Source organism: Anguilla anguilla, chromosome 3 (genome assembly GCF_013347855.1).
Source record: "Anguilla anguilla isolate fAngAng1 chromosome 3, fAngAng1.pri, whole genome shotgun sequence".
Lineage (NCBI taxonomy): Eukaryota > Metazoa > Chordata > Actinopteri > Anguilliformes > Anguillidae > Anguilla > Anguilla anguilla.
This window is the reverse complement of record NC_049203.1, coordinates 35,372,484-35,396,628: the sequence shown is the minus strand read 5'-3', so window position 1 is coordinate 35,396,628 and position 24,145 is coordinate 35,372,484. Positions and strand designations below refer to the sequence as shown.

At 39.6% G+C, this 24,145-nt stretch overlaps 2 protein-coding genes across 5 annotated transcripts in view; one reads left to right on the top strand and one right to left on the bottom strand.

Moving 5' to 3' along the window:
- ppp1r1c (protein phosphatase 1, regulatory (inhibitor) subunit 1C) overlaps positions 1 to 2,278 on the top strand; it is a 31,581-nt gene extending 29,303 nt beyond the window's left edge. For all 3 annotated transcript variants that reach the window (XM_035407496.1, XM_035407494.1, XM_035407497.1), the window contains one exon: positions 1,746 to 2,278. The gene's annotated coding sequence lies outside the window, so the exon portion shown is untranslated. The remainder of the gene's footprint in view (positions 1 to 1,745) is intronic.
- A 1,799-nt stretch (positions 2,279 to 4,077) lies between these two features.
- The window catches only part of pde1a (phosphodiesterase 1A, calmodulin-dependent), a 50,998-nt gene continuing 30,930 nt past the window's right edge, over positions 4,078 to 24,145 (bottom strand). For both annotated transcript variants that reach the window (XM_035411597.1, XM_035411598.1), the window contains 14 exons: positions 19,119 to 19,232; positions 14,104 to 14,286; positions 12,100 to 12,166; positions 11,596 to 11,712; positions 10,264 to 10,404; positions 9,758 to 9,858; positions 8,620 to 8,745; positions 8,047 to 8,148; positions 7,696 to 7,816; positions 7,038 to 7,119; positions 6,633 to 6,753; positions 6,066 to 6,238; positions 5,442 to 5,711; positions 4,078 to 4,231 (listed from right to left, as the gene is read on the bottom strand). In XM_035411597.1, the coding sequence (XP_035267488.1) occupies positions 4,206 to 4,231; positions 5,442 to 5,711; positions 6,066 to 6,238; positions 6,633 to 6,753; positions 7,038 to 7,119; positions 7,696 to 7,816; positions 8,047 to 8,148; positions 8,620 to 8,745; positions 9,758 to 9,858; positions 10,264 to 10,404; positions 11,596 to 11,712; positions 12,100 to 12,166; positions 14,104 to 14,286; positions 19,119 to 19,232 (1,744 nt within the window). In that variant the 3' untranslated portion in view covers positions 4,078 to 4,205. The remainder of the gene's footprint in view (positions 4,232 to 5,441; positions 5,712 to 6,065; positions 6,239 to 6,632; positions 6,754 to 7,037; positions 7,120 to 7,695; positions 7,817 to 8,046; positions 8,149 to 8,619; positions 8,746 to 9,757; positions 9,859 to 10,263; positions 10,405 to 11,595; positions 11,713 to 12,099; positions 12,167 to 14,103; positions 14,287 to 19,118; positions 19,233 to 24,145) is intronic.

The window sequence follows — 24,145 nt, the reverse complement described above, 5'->3', positions numbered from 1 at the left end:
TACTGTACCTTCAGGGACCCCCAGGGGTCTGTGGAGCCCCTGATGAAAACCAAGGTTGTTAGAGAGCTAATCTGCATTATTGCAATTGATCATTTAAAATAATGGGCAGGCAATAGATTAGACTATCAACAGTAATATATTTTCAGTTTAAGTAATAATAGAATACCACAAAGGAAAGCCTGGAGCCAAACTCAATAAAATGTAATAAAATGGCCTTAATTGCATTATTCAAACCTCTCCAATTTAATTTTCAGTCAAGTCTGTGGAAAAAAAGAATGGTCTTTTCTAGAGGGAACGCTGGCAGTGATTTCTTATAAATGCATGTGGAAAATGCTTTTCATAGGCAGTCAATACAACTGAGCAAGGCTCAATTCTGTCTCTAATCAGGGTCCTGAACACAACTGACCACTACAGAGAAGATATCACTTGCTGGAACATTAATGGTTTTGGCATAGCCCGTAATGTGCATTAGAAAGAAATTGAATAAAACAGAGTGCTATGTAGCACTTTAGATGGCTGAGAAGGAGCTTTGGGATTCAGTTAATGTGCTCCCCCCACCAGACAAAAGCTTGGAAAGTTTTGAAGTTCCTTCCTGAAACTAGCCCCTTCTCACTGGAAAATACAGGAGACACCAGGAATGGGACTTTTACTACATTCATTAATTTGTATATGACATTTAAGATAAATATATGAATGTGAACAAACACATTGTGCTGTTCTGTGCTACAATTTGCAAACTAAATACAAACTGCTACTGAATGCAGACTGGTAAACTATGTTATATTTGATGGGTAGTTGCAGTAAAATAAAAATAGCATACTTGCTGTCTGCGTCTGAAAGTTTATTACGTTAAATTAGTCTTCCTTTAGATACAACAGAAAACCTTTCTAGATTAAAAGGTAAGAATAATATTTTTTTTCAGTGAATGGACAGTATTTAGCACTTTTCCCTTTTTCTCAACATTTTAGAATTATGAACAAATGAAGCACAAGCACTCATCTGATCTATTTGTCCAGATATTTTACGCCCTACCACCGACACAGTACACTGTAAACATTTCAAGGTGACTCTACTTGAAATAATGAGAAACCTGGCTGCCTTAAAATATTGAGTTAGGTGAACAACAAATCTTCAGTTCTTCATACTTCTTCATACAGGTCATACAGAAGTAGTATGAAAAACTGAAGATGCGTTATTTGCCTAATTCAACAGTTTAATGCTGCCAGGTCACTCGTTACTTTAAGTTAAACCACTGTGACATGTTTTTCAGTGTACCGTGTCAGCTGTTGAGAGAGTGTTAGCACCAAAGAGATGACAGGTTTAATGTTTTTGCAGCTTAAACAATTAAGTAATAAAAGTAATTATGTAACAAAATGACACAAAGATCTGGAGGCAAATACAAATTTAAAAATGCCTTTAATTTCAGTACACTGACCTCTCCACTTTTATTTTATTTTATTAAAACTGGTAGCTTCTTTGTTGAAAAGAACTGGGAATAAAGCAATAACCCAAGCAGCCTGGATAGATTTAAACCAGCCTCACTTCTGGTGGGATGAAGTCAGTTATGTCCTGCCACTAGGACATAGTCAGCTCATGACAACCTGTGACTTTAAGCAAGTGCCTCTCCTGACCATCATGTTTCAGCTTGTCATTTTATAATTTATTATTTTTATTATTTTATTATTAAGCCATATTTTATTTCATGATTTGTAAATATTAACTTTTTACATTTTGGTTTTTCATAGGAGTGATTTCTCTAGAGTTTTTCAGGAAATCCCCTGGTTTCTGCTGTTGAAGAAGCAAGACTGTGGATTTGTTTTTCTTATTTGATGCATCAGTAGATCAATATATTGGATCAATACATTTGTCTGTGCCTAGACAGGTGGCTGCAGTGTGTAATCTTTGCTAAGATAGCAATAGTGTTCCACTATTTCAAGCTTTTGACTATCTTAATCCTTTTTTGTGTTAATATGTTATCACCATCAAAAAGTTCTAAGAAAATTGTCGCTCAATTTATAGATCTTCAACATACATGTCTGAATAGTTTTTGTTCAGTTCTTAACGTTTTTGACAATATCTCAAAATCTTTATTTAAGAAATGGATTTGCGTGGCTAGTATGAATGATTAATGTTGGACGAAAGTTTCAGGTATTTTTTGATCTGTATACCTGTAGTACTCCCAAATGATGGTCATTTTTACAGATCTGTGGTACCTCATAAACTCTGTGTCAGAATAAATGTCAGTCTTAACATAAATAAATATTTGTTCTTACAAACATCATTGTGTATTTATTGTGAATTATAAGTCTCTGATACAAACTTTGAGAATAAGAAGTATGCATGCATGTGCATTTGAGGGAGTACACACTGTACACAAGTGGATATTAATTCACAGAGCATAATGTATTTAATTAGAGAGAATGAACTGTTTTGCCATGGTCTCTAGGAGTCTTTGAAAAATCTATACTTTTGATTGCTGAGATTTCCGCATGTAACTTCCCTGTGTGCTTCTAGAACCATTAGAAATAAAGTTCATTCCCCTTTCATCTGTGAACTAGGGGAGTAATTATCACTAATTATTAGTTGATAATAATTTGAACCATGTTCTTTGTTACATGGTGACAAGGGATTCTACTGCTGCCATATTGTGAAACCAACATTTTCTCACCATATTTCTGGCTCTTCCAGCTCACCAGGCATTCTCACAATTTGCAAGTCTTGAAAAATAAATAAGAAATATATCACAATATAACTGCTATTTCATCAAGCAGGACTTGAATCAGGAGCTTAGTGTGGATGAAGGCTCACATCCTAATCTAAACCAAATAGATTTCAAAGAGCACAAGGACTCCAAAGGAAAAGAACTGAGGACAACCCATCAGAAGGGTTTAAAGACTGGCAGTTGGACAAGCAAAACAAGCATATTCTTGTGTGCCTTTATTCTTGTGTGAGTCGGTGATTGATTGTCCACAAGGGAATGGTTGTTCATCTGAATCCTCATGCTATCCCATGGAAAATCTTTAACCCTTGTGTATTCTTCATATAATGTATACACCCCATGTCCACAGGGTCAAGGGTCAAAAATTACCCACCCTCAAAGCCCCCCTATGATGAGGCCTCTTCACTGAATTTTAAACTCAAAATATATTCTACTCAAAATTTTAACAACCAGTCACTCATCAACAAATAATAACCAAATTTTCCAACTTCATAGTCCAAAGAGGCTATATTTATTCAGTCTAACCCACTTAGTTGTAACTTAACAAAACACATATTATAATAGATATTATTTACTGTAATATGTGATGCTTAACTTTTTTTATTTTGTTAAGTCATTGAATTTTGTGCAGAAAAAATGAAATTTGCGGGTTTTCATAGATAAACTCAGAAAGGGCCTTCTTTAACCTGAGGACAACAGGAAAGTCAAACAGTATTTCATCATTTGAGCCATACGCATTCCATAGTTTGCTTGCCCAACAGATTTAAATAGTCTGAATGATCTGTAGTCAGTCTTGCACATTGTTGAACCAGAGATACATTTGACCTATTTCAGTTTCCCATGAACCTTGAACTCAGATGAGGAAAGAGGAAAGACCTTATTGTCCCTAACCATATATTAAAATTAAAGTCACAGAGGAAGCTTGGGGGTAGAATACTCAAGTGCTCAGAATTCAGCAGTAACACGTGAACTGAACCTCTGCAGCCTCAAACACAAAAACTCAAACTCAGATATAAAAGTTTATCTTTTTTAAATAAATCTTTATGGAATTGTAACAGGAGGCAAGGGAAAGTAGAGCAATTGCATCACCCTCGACGAACACACAATCCCAGTCAATAAGCCTCCTGCTCTCATCATGTCTGCTATGCTTACCCTTTAATATTGTACATGTATTTACACCTAATCCCAAACCGCCTCTGTTTGCTGTTGTGTGGAAAAAGGTGTTCTCTGAGAGTTACAGCACTGCCAGTCGCAAAAGAATAATCAACTCCTGCCACAATTGGCTTTATGGATTGGCTTTTTAGACTTTTTGCTCTTTATTACACTCATGTTTGTGAAGGAAGGAAGAGACAGTGCACTGTGGTGCATAGGGGAGCAGAACCCCATCTTTAATAAATAATGCATTAAACTGAAATTTACAAAACAAACGAATCATATCTGGGAAGCAGAGTTGTGGCAGTGGGAATAAAGGGCTTTGAGCATCCTCTTACTGGCCTGGCTCTGGTCTCTCTCCTGGGAACACATCACAAACCGGTTACAGGTGCAGTAACAGTCGCATCACACACCAACACACCAGTCGTATCATACACCAACGCAACAGTCACATCACACCGAGACACCGGTCACATCATGTACCAGCACACCAGTCACATCACACACCAACACACCAGTCGTATCATACACCAACGCAACAGTCACATCACACCAGGACACTGGTCACATCACACTGACACACCGGTCACATCACACAAAGACGCCGGTCACATCATGTACCAACACACTAGTCACATCACACACCAACACACCAGTCACATCACACACCAACACACTGCTTTTACAGCTGGACATGGTCAACCATACCATCACAACAAGAAGTAATATTCCTAATGAAAGAATCACAATGAACATATACCGTACACCTTTGTGCAGCGAAGCACACCATGTACAGAATGAACAGTCACGCGAGCACAGTGCTGTATGTGTAAAGGTCAGTGGTTCAATTGGGCTGCAGCAGTCTGCGATGCAGTACCGCCACTTTTCAGTGAGTCCCACTGCATTTTCTAATTACGGGTGCGCTGCACGAACAGCATCAGTCATAAACTGTAGTTTGTAACATCCTTAATCACACATGCAATTTCCCAGATTGCAATGCGATTGAGTGCTTGCGTCATACGACTTAGCCACAAGCTACTGTTCAATTTGTAATAAACATTTGGGATTATGTTATTCCTGAGCCATTCACTTATTCATTCATTTATTGTGCCAGGAATCTAGTCAACATAAGATGGGAAAGCTGAACAAAAGGCAGAATGCTGGGGAGGACAGGACTATTAGCCACTGCCACACCAAGAAGAGAATACAAAATCAGCAATTGCCTCTTGAAAAACACGTTTTAATTGTTGATTCAAAAGTGGCAGGAATATTGGTAGTATAATGGGTCAGTCTAAAATTTCAAAATGGATGGTATGACGCATTGCAACAATGGTCTTACATTCTCCAAGAGATTTTTGAAGCAGATATATTTTGTATCAATTAGTAAATGGCCATACCTGATACTGCGGGAAACATTGGTAACATAAGTAATGAATTATTTGTATAATATAAGCATTTAATATGGCTGCCTGTTTTCGTCTGCGGTTTTGCTGAGAGCACAAATTAAAGGTGAGTCACTGCACTTTCTTTTCCCAATTCAAGCAATGTTTGCAGGTAAGAGGGGCATTACCGTTCCATGGTAGCTGCTCAGAGCTGTGTGTCTGTGCGTCCGAGCTGGACGGCGATGAGCCGACACACTCCTCCTCCGCAGACGGGGACAGGGAATTCTGGGAAGAGTTATTGGAACCGGTGCTGTTCAGTTCATTCAGGGACTTTGACTCGCTCTGCACCTCAAAGTTGGTCCGTGTCAACGTGACCCCTTTCAGTGGGCGATCTTCGGCCCTGGCGTCTGTCCCCTTCTCCTCCCGGGCACAGGACTCCAGCTGTTTGCTCGCCAGCTCTAGTGACAAAAAACCCACCATAACATGGCTGTCAGCCTTCATGCAGGCTTTTCTGAATACAGACAGGAGAAAAACCCATAACTATGAACCAGCTCATGGGCAGATAATCATGGGTCATGAGAACAAGTGAATACAAGAACTGACTAAATCATGTTTAGCATCTGTTTACATGTGTCAAAAATATTTCAGAATTCAATATAGGATTATATGTTAGATGACACAATATTCAAAGAAATGATGAGACACTGAATGTTAATTTTCTCTGTACGTAAGATGTGGCCTGGGAAAGTCTGGGAACCACTGGAGGACTTCATTATGGAGAAAGCCCCAGACGTGGCGAGGTTCACAGGCACCTTGGACCGCTAGCTCCTTCCAGCGCTCTTTGTTGTGTTGGATGACCTCGGCCAGTGAGTGGCGGACTTGTTTCAGGTTGATGCTGGACAGGGAGTAGTCTGTGGGAGCGCCCTGCTCAGTGTTCGATCTCTGTACGGACTCCACTACTGTTCCTGAGCCACTGCCAGCCAAGCTGCAACACAGAGCATAGTGGCCATCCAGAGACTGTCCTTTCATTTTAGATTAATAAACAATCACTGCCATTTAATGAATATCTTAAAGTATAAACATGTGTAAAAGGTGCTATGTTGTACCAATGCACACTGCACACTACAATTCAGCATGTTGGCAGCAGTCACTGGGAACCTTTTTGATACAATGCAGCCCCTGGTTTTATGTGGTGTCATACATACTGTGTCCTCTCTCAGAGGTGACAAATAGTCAATTTTATTATTATTTTTAGACAAAACCATGTGTAGCATCAAAAATACAAGATACCACAAAGTCAAAGACTTTATTTTGAATGTAACCTAATGTTTACATGAAGTACTGTAAATGAATTGCAAACACTGCTATTGGGGCCATACCTGGATCGAAATACACTTCTGTCCCCTGATTTTAAGGCTTCCTCTATAAGAGGAGTAATAATCTTCTCTGTTGAGTCGATCAAAACAGAGAAAGTCGGTTCAACGATGAAGTCAATAAACCCTGAAAGAAAATAAATTAATTTGCATATCAGAAAACCCTATGGATTTTAAAAATAAATTTTAAAAAACTGTTTGATTTTTGTTTCTGTTTTTAACCAAATGTCTTAAACAGAACGTTTTTCTGAGAGTCCACACTAACAACAAATATGAAAAAAAATCAGAATGCAATATCACACAAGTCCAGAAGAGGGCACTAACATACTTTTTTAGCCGTTCAACTAATAAATGACAACATTTCCTAAATCCTGTTACATTAACAGGAAACAGTCAAACTGTGAATCTCACCTATCTGTGACTGTGCAATCATTGTTGCCTTGCGATCACAGAGAGGGGAGAATGGTAACCCCAGCTCGGCCTCCTTGTCTCCCTGCAAACACATTGGCAAATTCTGGGGTTTAACTCAGATTCACATAGCATAGTAATATATTTTTAAAATACTATTTATACAGTACCCCCCAAAAGTATGCTAACTGTACAGTGAAAATTGCTATTGTTGCTATATGCATAAGGCATTTGGATTTGAGATTAAAAGATGAATATGAGACAAAAGTACAGCTGTATGTTTTACCATTTTACAGACACGGCTGTTTTTGTGTTGAGTCCCCCATTTTCAGGCAGTGCAAAAGCAAGTTAACGGATGACTGACAGGTGTTAACTGTTGCCAGGTGTTTCCTTTTGCACTTTTTCACACATAAAAGAGCAGTCAGTATCACCATTATATTTATTGCATTTTATTATTGATTATATAATTATTACAATTCATCAACAAGACAAACACCCTTAATTATGGGCATTTAAACAGTTTAAATGTTGATGCCTTGTCCATTAATAAAGCTGTAAACAGTATGTACTGAAGCAACTCAGGAACCTTTCTCAAGGGTACACCTGCAGTTGTCCTGAACTGAATCTCCAGTATTCAGGCTGAGATAGCTGTGTACGGTACCTGTCGGAAGAACTCCTCCATCAGGGCTTGGGTCCAGCGGTAGTGCAGAGGCCAGGTCTTAGCGGGGTGGCTGATGTCGGCTGCATGCAGCATCAGAGATAGGGCTTTAGCCTTGTCTATTCTGTCAACCACAGACAACATCGCATCAGCCGACACCGACGCAGATACGGGCACATGGAACAGAGCGGGGAGGGGCGGAAGGTCTGAGCAGAGATGAGGGGGATATGGCGATAGAGCTACGCAGTGGCCTGAGGTCAACGGGCCAGGGGACAATGCGGAGGACGTGGCCATAGGTGGGTCTAGGATTGGCAAGAGAGGCACAGCGGCCAAGGGGGCCGGCCGTCCACTCACCCCTCCGGTTGCTGAAGGTTGTTCCTCATGGTCTTGATCTGCTGGAAATGGCAGGACATGTCCGTGCTCATGACCATCTCAATGACCAAGGACCGCAGCTCTCTACAGATGCCAGGAGAGAGTCAGAGATGGTAAACACACACACACTATTCTACAGGCCCAAACAACAGGGCTCAGACTGCCTAAAACACACACCCCATTCAACAAACCCAAACAACAGAGTCTAGACCATCTAAAACACACACCCCATTCAACAAAACCAAACAACAGAGCCTCGACCATCTAAAACACACCCCCATTCAACAGACCCAAACAACAGGGCCTAGACCATCTAAAACACACCCCCATTCAACAGACCCAAACAACAGGGCCTAGACCATCTAAAACACACACTCCATTCAACAGACCCAAACAACAGGGGTCAGACTACCTAAAGCACACGCCTCCATCTTGCAGACACACAATCTGCACACAAGTCATACTACAGGCTTGTAGGTAGGCAGACAGAGCTGGTTAGGAGCTTTCCCACATGCCGCGCCTAGTGTAACATTCTGGATTTTCAGGGCCTCTTACCGCCAGTCATCTTTCGACAGGTTAACCAGGATGTTCATCTCGTCCTCTTGCATAAGCCTGTAGGCAGCACTTACATGGTGGTTTTCCAGGACGGAGCGATCATTGTAAAGAATAGCCACTTCTGACCTGCACAAAAAAAGCATAATTACGAGAGGAACCTCGCAAAGATAAGATCATATTAGATTACACAATTGCACTTGGCAACAGGTGGAAGTGGAAAATCAAAAATAAAATTCCTCCCCAGTATTTTGTTCCAATCACCTGGATCTGCTAATTACCACAATTCTTTAGCCAGGAGGTAGACCTAATTAGTAAAATCAGCTGTCTGAATTCAAGTGGAAGAAACACATGGCAGGACTTGTACTTCCTGCACCCTGGACTTCCCCTCTCTGCTTGGCACACAACTGCCAGAGCTGAAAGAGGCTTTGAGCCTCATTGATTTTTTTAAGCAGTACTTTTCAACGGTGACGTTTTCTTTTCTTTCATTTTCCATTGCAGTTTGAAGTAAGCCCTGCAATAAGCAGCAAGATACATTAGTATCGGACTCTATTTTAAGTGCTTGTTCAAACAGAGGTCCCCCAGTGAAGAGAAAAGGAGAACAGAAGGCGATTTAGTACTTCCTCAGATGAAGAATGAGGATGTAAACGGGTAAAATAGGAACAGTTACATTTTTTTAGTCTGAAATTGAGGTCAGATGCTCAAGTTAACTGCTGACAGTAAATAATAACATTGATTTTTTTGGCTGCAATTAAAGCAAAAAGGCTTAGAAATAGTAACACTCCACACTCAGTCAGCCATCCATCTCCTGGCTGAAAGTCTTTCTTGGAATATCTCCTGTGGTAACAGTGTTTTTCCTCTATGGGCAACAAGTTGGAAGAAGACCAGCAAAGTAGTCCCAGCTACTGGATTATGAACAGCCTGTATGTGCTGTGAATGTTAAGCTCAATACTTTTCTGTGCTTTGGGGCAAAGTACACCCACATTTACCCACATGTACCTCACATGTACACCACACAACATGTATCCATGTGGTAGAAGCACAGACATATTGGACCTTTAAACTTAACTTAAACAATATTACATATACTGTAAGACTTGAACAGTCATTTCAGCCATTGCACTATAATAGCACCTCTCACCTGGTCTGGATGTGAAAGTTATTGGTGGTCCCAGTGTGCTCAAAGTCATGGATTGCAGCTGCAAACACCATGGCTAGGATTTCCAGTTCAGTGAGCCAATGCTTGGAGACAAATGTTAACGACTAAGAACATTTTACAAAATGACAACACATGCAACAGCATGGGGAATAACTGAAATATGCGGTGTCATAAACAATAAAACTCAGAAAGTTTCAGACATAATTGGTTCAAAGGGTAAAGTTTTAATCACCGAAAAGATGAACCAGCACTGCATATTCACTGGTATGTTACAATATGAAGCATTGGAGGATATTTACATTCTGCCTTTCTGACTTTTCCAGAGTGACTCACACACTGTATAGACAGTGCACATACTGTACTAAGGCTCTAGTATAAGCAGTACTGAAGCAAAGCATCATTGTATATATTAAATGCCATACTGAAGGTTCCAAGCTAAAATGAGCCAACGGTTGAAGTGCAATACCAGACGTTGGAAAGGATCGTACCATGACGCCTGTGTGGAGCATGAGAAAGTGTGCAGTCTGTGTGACATCAGCAGCATGGGTCAGGTTGTGGTACGGGTTCTTGTGCTTGCTGTAGCCCACCTCCAGCGCCTCCACGAAGGAAACCAGCGAAGAGACAGGGATCTGTATGAGAATGCAAGAGAAGATGCTAAGACACTGTCCATGAAGAGAACAGGGGTTCCCCTGAGTCCTCCCAATTCTCTACGTGGTTCTCTCCATTTACTCATAAAAATATCCCCAGGCTGAATAGCTTATGCCTCCCTCCTCCCTTGTGGCCTGTACACATTCAAGGCAGTTGAAGGTAATGTCCACCCCCGCCCCCCCACCCCCCATCACTGTAAAACAGCCCTCAGATTAAAGCTCTCCATGCAATCCATCACCATCATTATCCTCATCATCATCATTGAACTCATTATCCGTTCTCTCAGGAGAGGGTATAAAACCATGAAAAGAAAGTCACCTTACATATCCAGGCTTTAGGCCACCATTTAACCACACTCAGCCCTTGCAGTCCACCCGAAGGGGAGACATCGGCGTTGTGTCTCAAGTGCTTCCCCACCGATTTAAACTGAGAGCGGGCTTTTGAAGTTTAACAATTACTGATGAATGACTTATACATATATATATATATATATATATATATATATATATATATATATATATATATATATATATATACAGTACTGTGCAAAAGTCTTAGGCACTGTAAATTTTTAAATATAATATAATATAAAAATATTTAAATTTAAATATAATATATAGTGCATATTTGGTCTTAGATGTTTATTTTTTTTTGTTTTCTGCATTAGTGTGTCAGTAGAAAAGAGCAAATTTGAGATTTCCAAACATTAATTTCCCAAAAAATGAAATTTTACAGATACATTTTTGTATTTTAGAACTGTGGCAAGTTCTCCAAAATGCTTGGAACAACCTACCAGCCGATTTTCTTATAAAACTGCAGGACAGTGTACCTAAGAGAATTGATGTAGTTTTAAAGGCGAAGGGTGGTCACACCAAACATTGATTTTATTTAGTTTTTAACTATTTACTGTTCTTTGTATTATTTTTTCGATATTTATAACCTTTCATTTCATTATTTTTGAAAGCATCTTAGCTGTACAGAATTTTTTTACAGGTGCCTTTTGCACAGTACTGTATATATATATATATATATATATATACACACACATGGTGGGATGACAGTTGATGACAGCAGAATTCCTGAGAGAACCAGCACTAAACAGAGGGGTGCAGTGTACTCAGTCATTCTCAGTGCCTTACACTGTGAGCATTCACAAGTGCGGCAACTCTCACCCTGAAGCGACTGATCAGGTCGTATCTGGTGAGAAGCTCATAGACGAGGAACTTCAGGGCGTGCTCACTGCTGGCTTCTTGGAGTGCGAAAACATCAAAGGACCACTTATCGACATCCTACAGGTGACAAAATGCCAGCCACGGCTTAATGAGACAACCGGATCGCCACACAAAGGAATAAGGGCATCTTAGCAATACTTAACACCGCTTTGAAAAGCTCATCTTAAGAGCTTCTATTAAGCTCCTCCACAGGCAATGATGGGTATCAAGGCTACTAGCAAAATGTAGCGTTCAACTACATTATGTAAAACATCTAGTACAGTTTTTCTCAAACCGTGGCTCTTTGATGACTATGCTGCAGCTGTTTGAAGTTGTTCTCAATTTAAGTATTTCAGCAGATTTTGTCTGAGACTGATGTGACCCTTTAAAAATTTTTTTTTTTTTCAATGTGGCTCCTGAGCTGGCAAAGTCCAAGGACCACTGATCTAGTACTACAATAATTACCTTGAGGGTGGTAATCACAGTTGGAGGGTACGTCAACCCAGCCATATTTGACGTCCGTCTGTACATCCTTTAGAGACAAATCACCACAATGATGTATTAAAAAACATTATAATGTTACATTAAAAATCATTACAATGTCACACCTCTATTAAGTTGTTTCAATAAATGCCAATAGTATGGCAGTTGAATCCTCCACAATGTCAGCAAAAGGCAAATGTTTTCTTGCAAATAACCTTGGTGATCAGTGTAGTTCAGTGCTTGGACAAAGAAATGCAAGGGCAGTACATATTTGGAGGTTCTGTTGCTTGCGATGAAAGAATGTGTGTTGGGGACGTGGCCATGGGAGACCAGGCTGTCCACATGGTTTTGCCTATTTGTGGACCCATAAGTGAACCCCGACCTGGAGGAATTTGCATTGGGAGACAGGAATTCAATGCAGGCAGCTCAATTCACAAGTGGTATTTCTAAGCCAAACCGTGCTGAACTGTGGACGTCTGACAGTGTGTGAATGTGCCCACTCGCGTAACCATGCGGTAGGTGCAGCACGAATGAGGCGCGACCCACAGAAAGCCTGTTCTTGGGCTGAGAGACTGAGTCAGTAAAGATGAGCCTGGCTTTCACAGTGCAGACTATGCCCTACAGTCAAAGATGCGCTGCGAAATATGTTGCAGGTTTGAGTCCCAACTTTGTCAATAAGGATAATGGGAGTCATATAAAAAACTACCTTTTCCTAGCAGGGCTGGGCTTAAGTCAGCAAGGGTTTCCAAAGTTACTGTAGCAATAGCCCCTCCTAACAACGTGCCATGCGCCACCAGCCTATTGACTGCCAGTAGTGACACATCATCTCCCATTGCTGCCAGCACTCCTGTAGTACTGTGTGTATTGTATGGTGTGAAATAATCCCTGGCCTGCAGGAGAGCACATTGGAGAGGTGTACGTGGTTCAACTGCAGAAATCCTTGTGCTTGGTCCAGCTTGCATGGCAGTGACTCAATAGGCATAACCAGCACTTCCAAATAGGGGTACATTTTTCTAAAAATTATTTTTCTTAAAAAAGAGGGGGCAAGTATTTGAACGGGACTTGTATCGCATGAAACGGTCTCGGTGTGCCACTGCCAAACACACTGTAATGGGAGGAGGAGGAGGAGGCTGCCAGGAGAAGAGCTTGAGGGAGTCAGTGACACGAGGTGTGACAGAGCCAGTTTCGCTCATCGCATTAAGCCTCTTCATCTCGTTAGAGAAGCCTTGTAGAAGGCCTGCTCCATCATCTGCCCGTCTGGCTTCAAACAACCGAATGGAGTTCTGGGCTTGTCTACAATTCCATTAATGTCAGGTTTTATATATGAAACATAAAGCTAATCAGTCATACTTAATAATGCATTACATGAAACACAGTAAAGATATTCATATTTAATAAACCATGTCACTAAAATTATTTGATGATCACTTAGAAAAAAATCTAATTAGCTAAAATTAGAGTGTTACAGGCTTAATAATGTCTTTCAGGAAATAGATTTAACTGCATATGAAAGGCTAGCTATTTCATAGTGACAATCTTTGGAAAATTCATCCCATAGTCATTCTAGATACTCAGTTTCAGCATAGCCATGTTGTGTGCTAGCCATGTATACAACATCAAATGCGTGCATTTCTTTCACATTTCATATTACACTCCCTCTGGGGAAACAGAACTTCACGAGCAACAGATGACTGCAATCGCCTGCTGCAGTTGCCATGGGAATGAGAGACACTGACCGCAGCTCTTAGAGAAAGGCGCACTGCAGCATACCTCAATTCTATCAACCAGAGCAAACTCTCCATTTTATTAACCACACTACCTAAATGCTTCCATTACAATTCTAATTTACTGCTATTGTACATCCCAGTCACTACATGTTTTCAGCTGTATGGTTGGCCATTTTTACATAATTTCCTTTGTGTTCATATACAGTGCATTAAGCCCTGATCACGCTTGTGTCCTTGTAACAGATGGATATTGTAATACCTCTCCACAAATATGCCAGCCTGAACTGCGTGGACAATACTCCGGAACCTTGGCTTTTCCTCTGGCCGCCTCCGCATCACGCCCATCTTTCTGGTGAAGGTGGAGGCCAGCCAATCACGGACCTCCATCGGCACGGAGTCTGTCTGGATGTCGCTGAGCTCATCCTCGGTGTCCAAGAGTCGCCTGAAAAATATCGCAAACAGATACGATCTGGTCGCTGCCTGCCAAAGCCTGTGGGCAGTGCTGATTCTGTCGCAGCTTATCAGTACTCTCGCTCTACACACTCAGTTCCTACACAACAGGAAGGATTCCTAAAGGCTATGGCCCGGAGACTACAACCAAAATAAAAATAAAAATACATAAAAATACAAACATATCTGCATCACCCTATATCCAAAAATGTTGGCACAAAAACACTGTCTTTTAATGTAAACATTTGCACTGTATATTTAAGAGATGAAGGAAGTAAATTATACATTCACAATATCCAAATCTTTAGTATAATCTTACTCTCAGAGTCAGCACACTATGTCTGTGAGACAGAGAAAGAGAGAGTTATCATATAAACATTATTTGATTGTCACATTTTTCATGGGCAGGATTCTATTATGTGGGCTAATATAGGGCTATATAGCTCTTATCAGATTGCACGCGTAGTCCGCTGTCTCTGTGGTAGTGAACGGCTGACAGTGTAGGCTCCTGGAATACCTGTACTGCAGGAACACTAATATGTGAGCTTCCGGCTAACAGACAGGCTTTCATTCAGGGATGAGTCATTCTGGCTTCACACAATTACATTAAAGCAACTATTGAGAGCCCTCTCTTTGAATTACACGGTCCACAAGACAAATGAGAGGATATGGCAGTACAAGAAAAAAAACAAAGAACAAAAAATATCAACCTGATGCTTCATGTCATGCCTGGATGGACAATTCAGGCCAACTGCTCAGTACATGAAACACAGTAGTTCGGGTGAAATGATAACATGCACCAGATGCATGCAATGCAACGGTAATGCGTAATCATGTCATAGGCTATTGTTTACCTACCATGTCAACAAATTAAAACCTCTTTTAAAATACAATGATTTTCTTTGCAGGCCCCCTACACATTTATATAGTTGGATATTTAGCTATTAAGGGCAAGTAGCTCACTCCTGGCTGCAACGGCAGAGGCATATCCAAAGATTACACCAGCAACCTTTGGATTACAAACCATGGATGCACTGCCAGTGTATGAAAATATTTCACATAGAATGTAACCATTGTCTGTCCTTTAAACTCTTTTGGGTTAATCCACAAAAATTACAGAGCCGATTTGTGGCGTTTATTGCAGAACACATGTGAAGTGGAAGTGCCACATTTACTTCTACTTCACAGAAATATTGATGCAAATCAAGTAAACGCAAAACCACACACAAATAGTTCGCGACCAGGGAGTTCACAAGTACAATAATATGTCATGCTGCAGTTGAGAAATGGTACTTTTCTTCCTTCAAATCTGAGGACATTTTTTCTGAGCCAGAATCGCGCCAAGCTTCGTCGGCTTTACTGCATTCATTAGCACTTCAGGCTGTGACTCGTTTCTGTTATCTAAGCACTATTTTATTTTTTTTTTGAGCAAAAAAAAAAGTTGAACAAACATTCATTCAATAACACTAATAGGAAACTTGTCTGTATTTCACAAATGATTAATTTTAATTTGGTGCACAAATAATGCTTCAGGAATAATAATGACTAAGAAAAAGGATCATTGAGCCACTGACAAGATCGACTAAATAACCAGAAAATTGACCAGGACCATCTCATTTCCTAGAATTTTACCATTTTGAATGGAACATTTTCATTAAAGTAGTATGACTATTTGAATTGTCTAAATATTTGTCATCATACAATGAAATAGCCAACTTAAATTATACCAGAAAATAAATTACAGGGTGTGAGCTCAATAACATCTTTGTAATCCTGCAAAGGTAGTATTGCATGACTTCGAGTTTCAGTTTCTAATAACAAATACTTTCCTTCTCTGTTAACTCAAAGAGACCCATATATGTAAAATCTGGATTGCCACCAGGTTTAAGATGAAAAATGCATACTTATTGCTAGTGGTGATTTGCAATCACCTTTGTGAATCTGACACTAGCTGTATTGTGCTTCATTTGCATACATAATTGCCTCTGATATGCATGCAGATAACACAGTTTCATTTTTATATCTAAACTAATGTACCTTGAAAGCACAAGTGCTCAGCAATTTTCACTTTACCTGTAACCTCAGTATCATACCAACTTATTGAATTGTTAAGGTAATTGGGAGCCTGCACCTTTGTGCTTATATGACTTTCTTGATTGCCTCAGAATGCAGGCTTGGCTAATCAATTGACAATAGAACAATACATCAGCCAGTCAATTAGATTGACCTAATATAAGCCCCCTTACAAGATTACAGCTCTGTTAGCCCGCTCAATAGAACAAAGGAATCCAGAGGCATTAACAGAAATGTTAAGGAGATAATCATTTCACCAGGGGGCGTTAACATTAAGCTGGACCTAAAACACCTCAGCATTCCATGTGCAGGCCTCCCCCTTATCAAGAGAAAGCCTATTTGACACATCCCGTATCGAGGCTGACAATGCTCGTGGAAAACTAGAGCCGGCCTGTCTGCCCTTTTCCATGAGGACTTCAGAGATGGCAGTTAAACAAGGGGAGCCCGGTGCCAACGAGTATACCTTTGCGTCAATCACTCTGTGCCGTCTGAAAATGTTCCGTCGCTGTCTCTCGCTTCGCTAGAAACAGAGCATGCTACAGGGCTCGCCAGGAATTCACAAAACAAAGAGAACAAAGGGAGACCTTGATCATCAGCCAATGACAGATGAAACCTTCTATTGAAATTCTGGTTCTTTTCTTTTTCACGTTTTAAATGCAACAAAAGCATCCAGACGGATTCTACTTGACTGATGGGGAAAAAAGTAAATATTGATTTTCAGCAACCAAAAGAATTCTCAATCTAATCTTAACGTGGTAGTGAAATACCTGTTCAACACCTTTTAGTGCATTTCTTGCAAAAGTGCTGGTTAATGAAAATATTAACAACCATCCATTTAAAAATTCATCGGTTTTAGCATACACGCATCTACTAAACTTTATTGCGTGACAATCTTAATATAGTAATTATTTGCACTCTTGCATAGTGGGGACTCTATCATTCTCTGCCCATCAGTGAAACAGTTAACTCTATTTAACCGTATTCAGAACTTACTTTGTACGAAAACATGCTTACTTTTTCATGTAAAACCATGGTAACAAACATGCCACACATGAAGAACATAACTGACTGTCCTTAGAGGCAGTCATAGAGGCTGTAACATTTGTGCTCAACTTTGACTTAAAAATCCATGAAATCTTTGCCTTAACATAGTTTTGTGGTCTGATTTTGGTGATTTCTGTCTTAAGGTTGCATGTGTATTAAATTCAGGTCATTGTGATGAAGTGCACGTGGTCAGCATTGCGCAATGCAAGTGGCCCCTGAGGGGCTCAAGCAGAGCTTCTGAAGCACTGGCCCCATGCATGTATCACATTATTAACTGCAATAGATTACAGTTTGACAGTGACAGCACCAACAAGCACAGGGCAGTATGCATGCTGTGCTGGCTCATAACAGGTCAATGCTACTGGCCCAAAGTGAACTCACACATAGCCATTAGACCACGAGAGAGCTGTAAAAATGTAAATATGTTAAGGAAGTGCACACAATATTGTAGCTGCCTCGTTGCCGTAGTAGGCCACTGCCTTCAGAAAAAAACTGTCTTTGCAGGCATGAAATGAATCTCTCCCTAACTGAACAACCTATGAAGGCAGTATCAGTCTGAAGTTAGCTGATATTTGAGTTCACCAATTTATCTGACGAATGACCAGATATTATCTCAATTTGGACCTAATGTCTGTGTGAAACAGATGTCAAACTAGGCATAAAGGCATATTTTGTCCATCTCTCTTTATGTCATCGGTATTATTTTTTTGAGACAGCTAGCCAGCTAACAAATAAAGACGCAGACATTATGACTTAGCTAGCAACTGCTTGCTCTGTAGCTAGTTAAAAAAGTATTTAACTAAGTAGCTAGGTCAAAAATAACAAAAGAAAAGTCATGCAACATATGCAAGGGGGACATGAAAATATAAACATGAATTCTTTCATGACTTTCAGTTTGTCTGCCAATATTATAATAGAAAAAAAAAATATATATATATTTATTTTAGCAAGGATTTGTGAGGTTGCCTTTAAAAACAAGGATAAATTTGAATCTGCCTCAAAATTAGCCAAATTAGCAAGAAGCCAGCTTTCGATTCTCAATCTCAGCGCCGGGAGTAATATCGCCCCCTGCTGATATTTGGAGAATGGAACTAAAATACACTTGAGACAAGCGCAAATTAGATCACGTATCAAAATTTGATTGGTTAGGCACTGGTTCTAAAACATTATTAGTCATCAATTTGTGCAATATTTTTCACTGTAAATACCACAACTGCTATCACCAATTATTTTTTTATCACATGCTAATCACTAATAACAGCATTTGATTACTCATCTGGTACATGTGTGAGATATTGGTCATATAAATCATATGGCCATATTGAACATGGCTGCTCATAGCTAGGAGCCAAAAGCCGTAACATGCAGTTTGTACGTATGTGCAGTCCAAGCCTGATCAATGTGCCCAATATGAAATTAGTTAAGTTATTGAGATAACAGCTGAACAATTTCACATGCATAATGCTTAGATGTGTGTAAGATTCTGTAAAATTCTCTTATTCAATCTTTTCAGCCCAACTCCTGTAGGATGTTAATGTGTTTCACTACAGTTTTTAATGTTGGGTTAATTTTTTTTTGGTTAACCATACAAACCCATATTACGTTTTTTTTCTTCTTTTTTCTTTTTGTGAACAGCCCGTCTTTGCAACTCCAGCATTACACTGAGTATCCATTAGTACTGCTAAAGCCAAGGCGATGCTAACTCACCGGGTCTCGTCAATGTACACAGCTTCAAGCACAGAGGCTGCATATTCAATGTTCTTCTTCAGGTCCAGGACATTCACTTCTCCCCTTTCCAGCTGTTTTACCAGACATCTCAATCTGCAGGGAAAACAAAGGCAGATTAACACCCATGTAAAACAGCTCTCACAGTCCAAACTCCTACCTCTGTTACCTCATTGATAACCCTATAGGTGACACACAGGTTAAGATTGCACTGTATTCCCTCACATTAACTGCCTCAGTAAATGAATACATTAAAAATAATATAGACATGTTGTAGGTTACCAGATTAGTACTATCTTTAATTATTCAGTGTAAAAGTTTTTAAAGTAGTATCTCGTGATGATGATGATCAGCATAATTATTATTTTTAGCTGCACTCACAGAGGGAAAGAGTAAGATAAAAATCTGTTTAATACTAATAATTTATATCCAGTATTAATATTAACAATAGTAATAACTTCTTGTATTGAGAAATGTGGCATTAGTTAAGCCCACAAATTTAAAAATTGTTGGATTATATATTTTACTGACTCAGCCTAATATTAATTAATAATATTTTGAATGCTAATATGAGCAGCAATTGTACTTTTATTGGCATTTTATTAATAACTATATTATTTAACAAGGTCATTGTTACTTTTTCATATTACAAAAACAGCCTTGTCTGAATATGAATTATGGACAGCAAAATAGGTCAAAGCAACCAGATTAAAATTTGGCTACAATAAATTCCACTTAATCCTCTGAAATACATTTCCTCTTTTTTTGCTTTACCTTCATGTAAAAGCATAAGCAGACAAACAACACGCAAACATGACAATGTTTATAAAATGCTTTTCATAAAATATGAACCCAAATGTGAAGTACACAGTAACCAGGGAAGACGGTGCATACAATGACAAACTGAACAACAGATGACCGCAAGGGACAAGGAATACAAACACAGGGAGTGCAGTGATTTGTCCTGGTATTTATTTTAAATCATAAATGTTTATTCAAATAGACTGAAGAGGTCAGCTGTGAGACTAAATTTAAAGGTTGCAATGGTGGATGAAGACCTAACAGGAATGGGGAGGGGAGACAGAAGCAGATCTGGAAAAAGCATAATCACTAGTGTTGTGATGACGTGATGTTGCCCATGATATGGGCAAATTTCATACAGATCTTTTCACTCAATTTATCTCCAACACTTTTGTGATTTTAGAAACATTTGGATTTCATATTTCATTAATCTAGAACATTATATATAAAATTTTGACTGAAAGAAAAGTATGGACACTGTCACACATTTATGTTTTCTCTTGATAAATTGCCATACCAAAAGATGGTTTCTTTGTAGCAATATTGATTTCATTAATTCTAAAAAAAAAAAAAATTCCAAGCATTCCAGAATTTTCTGTTTGTGAATTTCAAAAATGATCAAGAGCGGAAAACAACTCAATGGTATTGAGTTTTCAAAAGCCCCTCATGACACTTGAATGAAATGAAATGTTATTGAATCCTGGATTGACCAACTCTGAGCACGCATGGCAGAATCTCTGGGGTGCAAATCCAGACCTGACAAATATAACCCTGGGAGCTCATCCCTCAATAGAGGCAATGGTGCATGAGTGCATTTCAGTGTAGCACAACCAACATTACATTCATCTATGAAACTGCCTGTTCTTCAGACAGAATATCATTTCTGCTTTTAATAATGAGTCAAATCATCTTATGAAAATTCCAAACACCTTTTCTGTAGCTTTTTGGAACATGCCTCCATAACAACCTTTGCATAACACAGCGTGTGCTAACATGTTACCTACTAATAACACTTGAAGCATGAAGCAACAGAGTCACGAAATGTTGCAAGGAGAAAGAGATGTTAAACAACTGCTTTCCTTGCGGGGAAAAGGAAAATTCAAGTATATAATAAATAATCTACTGAATTTAACAGTATCCATTTTAAGGCTCTGCCTCTACTGTGAAATAAACTGGGGATCATATTCATAGTTTCCAGCAGGAAAAGCTTCATTCACACAGACTTGTGACAGATGTACTGCGTTTACAATTTCACTGAGCCTCTCCAGCTAGTCTCCTCATTCCAACCCATGGTGTATTCACACAGTGTGACTATACACAGAGCAGATTCAAACACTATCACACGGTTGGATTAGAAACTCCTGGAGAGTTTCATACCTGTTAAATGTGAAAGAAAATGGAAAAAAAACTGGAGGGGATAAAACGACCAGGTAAAATAAGTCTTGGGTAAAATGATCCCTAATCACAGCCAAGAAAAACAACAGAAACCCAGAGTGATCCCTCACTATCTAAGCAATGTCACTGTCACCTAATCAGAGATAAATCCATAAATACTTAAAACTACAATTTTTCCATTCATAACTTGGAAACCATTTTTTTAAAAACATAATCTTCCTTGTATTGTTTTTTTATCCTTATATTAACTTTTTTTATTTGTACATTCAAGTGAGTATGCTGTTCTGAGCCTTTTTTTGCTTGTGGCCACATTTTCAGAATATCTGGGTTGTCTATGCTGACAGGTCGATGTTTTTGTTGTTTATGTGTTTTAACGTGGGCATTCATTTTAAAAATATTCTTTTGAAAAAGCACCAGTAAGAGGCAAAGTAAATGAATAAAGTACAAATATATACAACAACATTTTTTCTGAATATGAATTATCATAAGCAGATGAGAAAGACAGAATGAGAAGGTAGTGGTAGACAGAAAGAAAATAGGTGATTGATAGGCAATCTTGGAGCAGGTACTCAGAATTACTGATGTGACACAACAGTAGCATTTTGAGAACAGAACAGGCCTGAGGTTATGAATAGTTTTTCTCAAAGGAAGGTGGGTTGGAGAAGGAAGCAATGGTAAAAGAAATAACAACACTGATTTTATACACACATTGCAAACAAATCAGGCATGTAAAAGTTGAGTTACTAAGTGTGACCTACATCGGCCAATGAAGGGCTATTTTTACCACGGTGTCTGTTGGTCTATGGTGTTGTGAGATATGGCAGGGGTGGAGGGTGATGGAGTAAACAGGACTGGCACTGATAAGGTGTAGGAAATGGCACGCAGGACGGTCAGCGGGAACGGGCGCTTTTTTCAGTGCAGGCCTCGGCCCCCATGTGACTTTCCATTCCAGCGCAGGGACCCGAGATGATAAGCGCGATGGGTGTGGAGGGGGGCACTGTTATCACCTCTTGACCTGCATCTCACTTTCCCCACCCAGAATGCATCAGGCACCCGGACCACAGTGTCACAGGGAGGATATGGTTGGAGTGATGCCTGAACTGTAGTAACCGCCGCATAAAACACAGAAGCCAGGATCTCCCATTCTGGCAATGCAACACTGGTTACATCCTACACAGTCACACACACAGCAAAATACTACATTGCTGAAAAGCCTCGGGGGTTTTACTACTGCATTCCAGAAGTAAACATTTTGTGTCTGGGATAAATGGAGAACAACAGTAACGGTCAGAGAGGCATAGCATTTTTTCATGTGTAGGGACCAACAGCCAGTTGACAGTCCTTACACAAACAGTGACTGTCTCTTGAAGAACATCTGATGACATCATCTGTAAACACAGTGTTCTTAATCTTCTTCACACAGCACAGGTGTGAAGGTTCCCTTCCCCCAATCAGGAGAATAAAGGTCAGCAACAATAATCTCCTTCTTTTACTTCTTTTTCTCTTGTTTTGTGCCTCTCACCCCAGGCACTTGGAAATTGTCCCTGGAGCTCCCAAATTCTGTGGACCTTCCATGTCTCCAGAGTTCCCACAACTTGATGGAGCTCTCCTGAATTCTGAAGGTTGCTGCTATCACCATAGCAACTTATCTAAATACACAGATTGCTCTAATACTAATGCACAAGTTGCTCTACACAGCAACTAGGTACTGCCAACCTAGCTCACCTGTGGTGACTAAGGCTAATCCATCCCACATGGAAACTACTGTACACCCAGTGCTACGTTAAGTGACCACAAGAAGCTACAGCAAAAATAACCTTTTTTCCACCCTTTCTGACGACCAACAAGATGGGACAACATCACCGCTGCATACGGGGAAAGGACCCCAGCTGTCCCCACCAGAAACCTCCACAAATTCACGATACTACAACTGCCTTCTCTCAAGGACCCAACTGCGACCACCAGAGACAACAACGCACCTGGAAGTTAATGCTCAGTAAGACTGACTAAAAATCCCAGGTAGCACCTACAGTTTTTTTATTTAGTCTTTATAGAGATTAATGTGAATCTGCATTTCTGTTTGTCCTTCATTAGTGATTATTTGAATGAGTAGTGTTTAGTTGTGTAACTGTTTGAATTGATTAGCCACACTCCACACTCGTATTGGTAGTGGGCAAATGCCCAGTTCAGTGTAGTGTAGAGCTACACTTCTCTCTTCGTCACTCCCAGGAGCAATACTCCTTTGTAGCTAAATTAAGGGATTTAGCTGATTCCACTACAGGTTTACATACACTACATAATCATGGCCTACATGCTGTTTACCCCTCCCCCATTCGTCCAGAGACAAATGGGCATGTGCGCAAGCACGTACATACACATACACTCGCACACACACACACACACGCACACTGAAACCCTCCCACCTTGCTATAATTAGCATAGTACTCCCCGGTTAGATTAGTCTCTGTGTGCTCTGTATTTTGTATGTTTAATAAATAATATTATTAAAACTGTTCTGTTTTGATGTTGTGTAAACATGAGAATCTGAGTCAAAATAGTCTATTCATGAACTACATCCTTCAGATTATCTATTAAATCTGTGATTTCATTTTATTTGATCACCAATATTTCATTTTAATTAACTGAAGTTCCAAATTAATGGTTGGATATTCAAGATAAGAGTAATTTTAGGAGACTGATTTCTAGTTGTGTGGTTATCCTGCCTACATAAGTGGTGCCAAGTGTAAGGCTGTAGAGTTGTTTCCCCTACATATGCTTCTTTTGAAGTAAAATAATCAAGAAAATGGCTATAG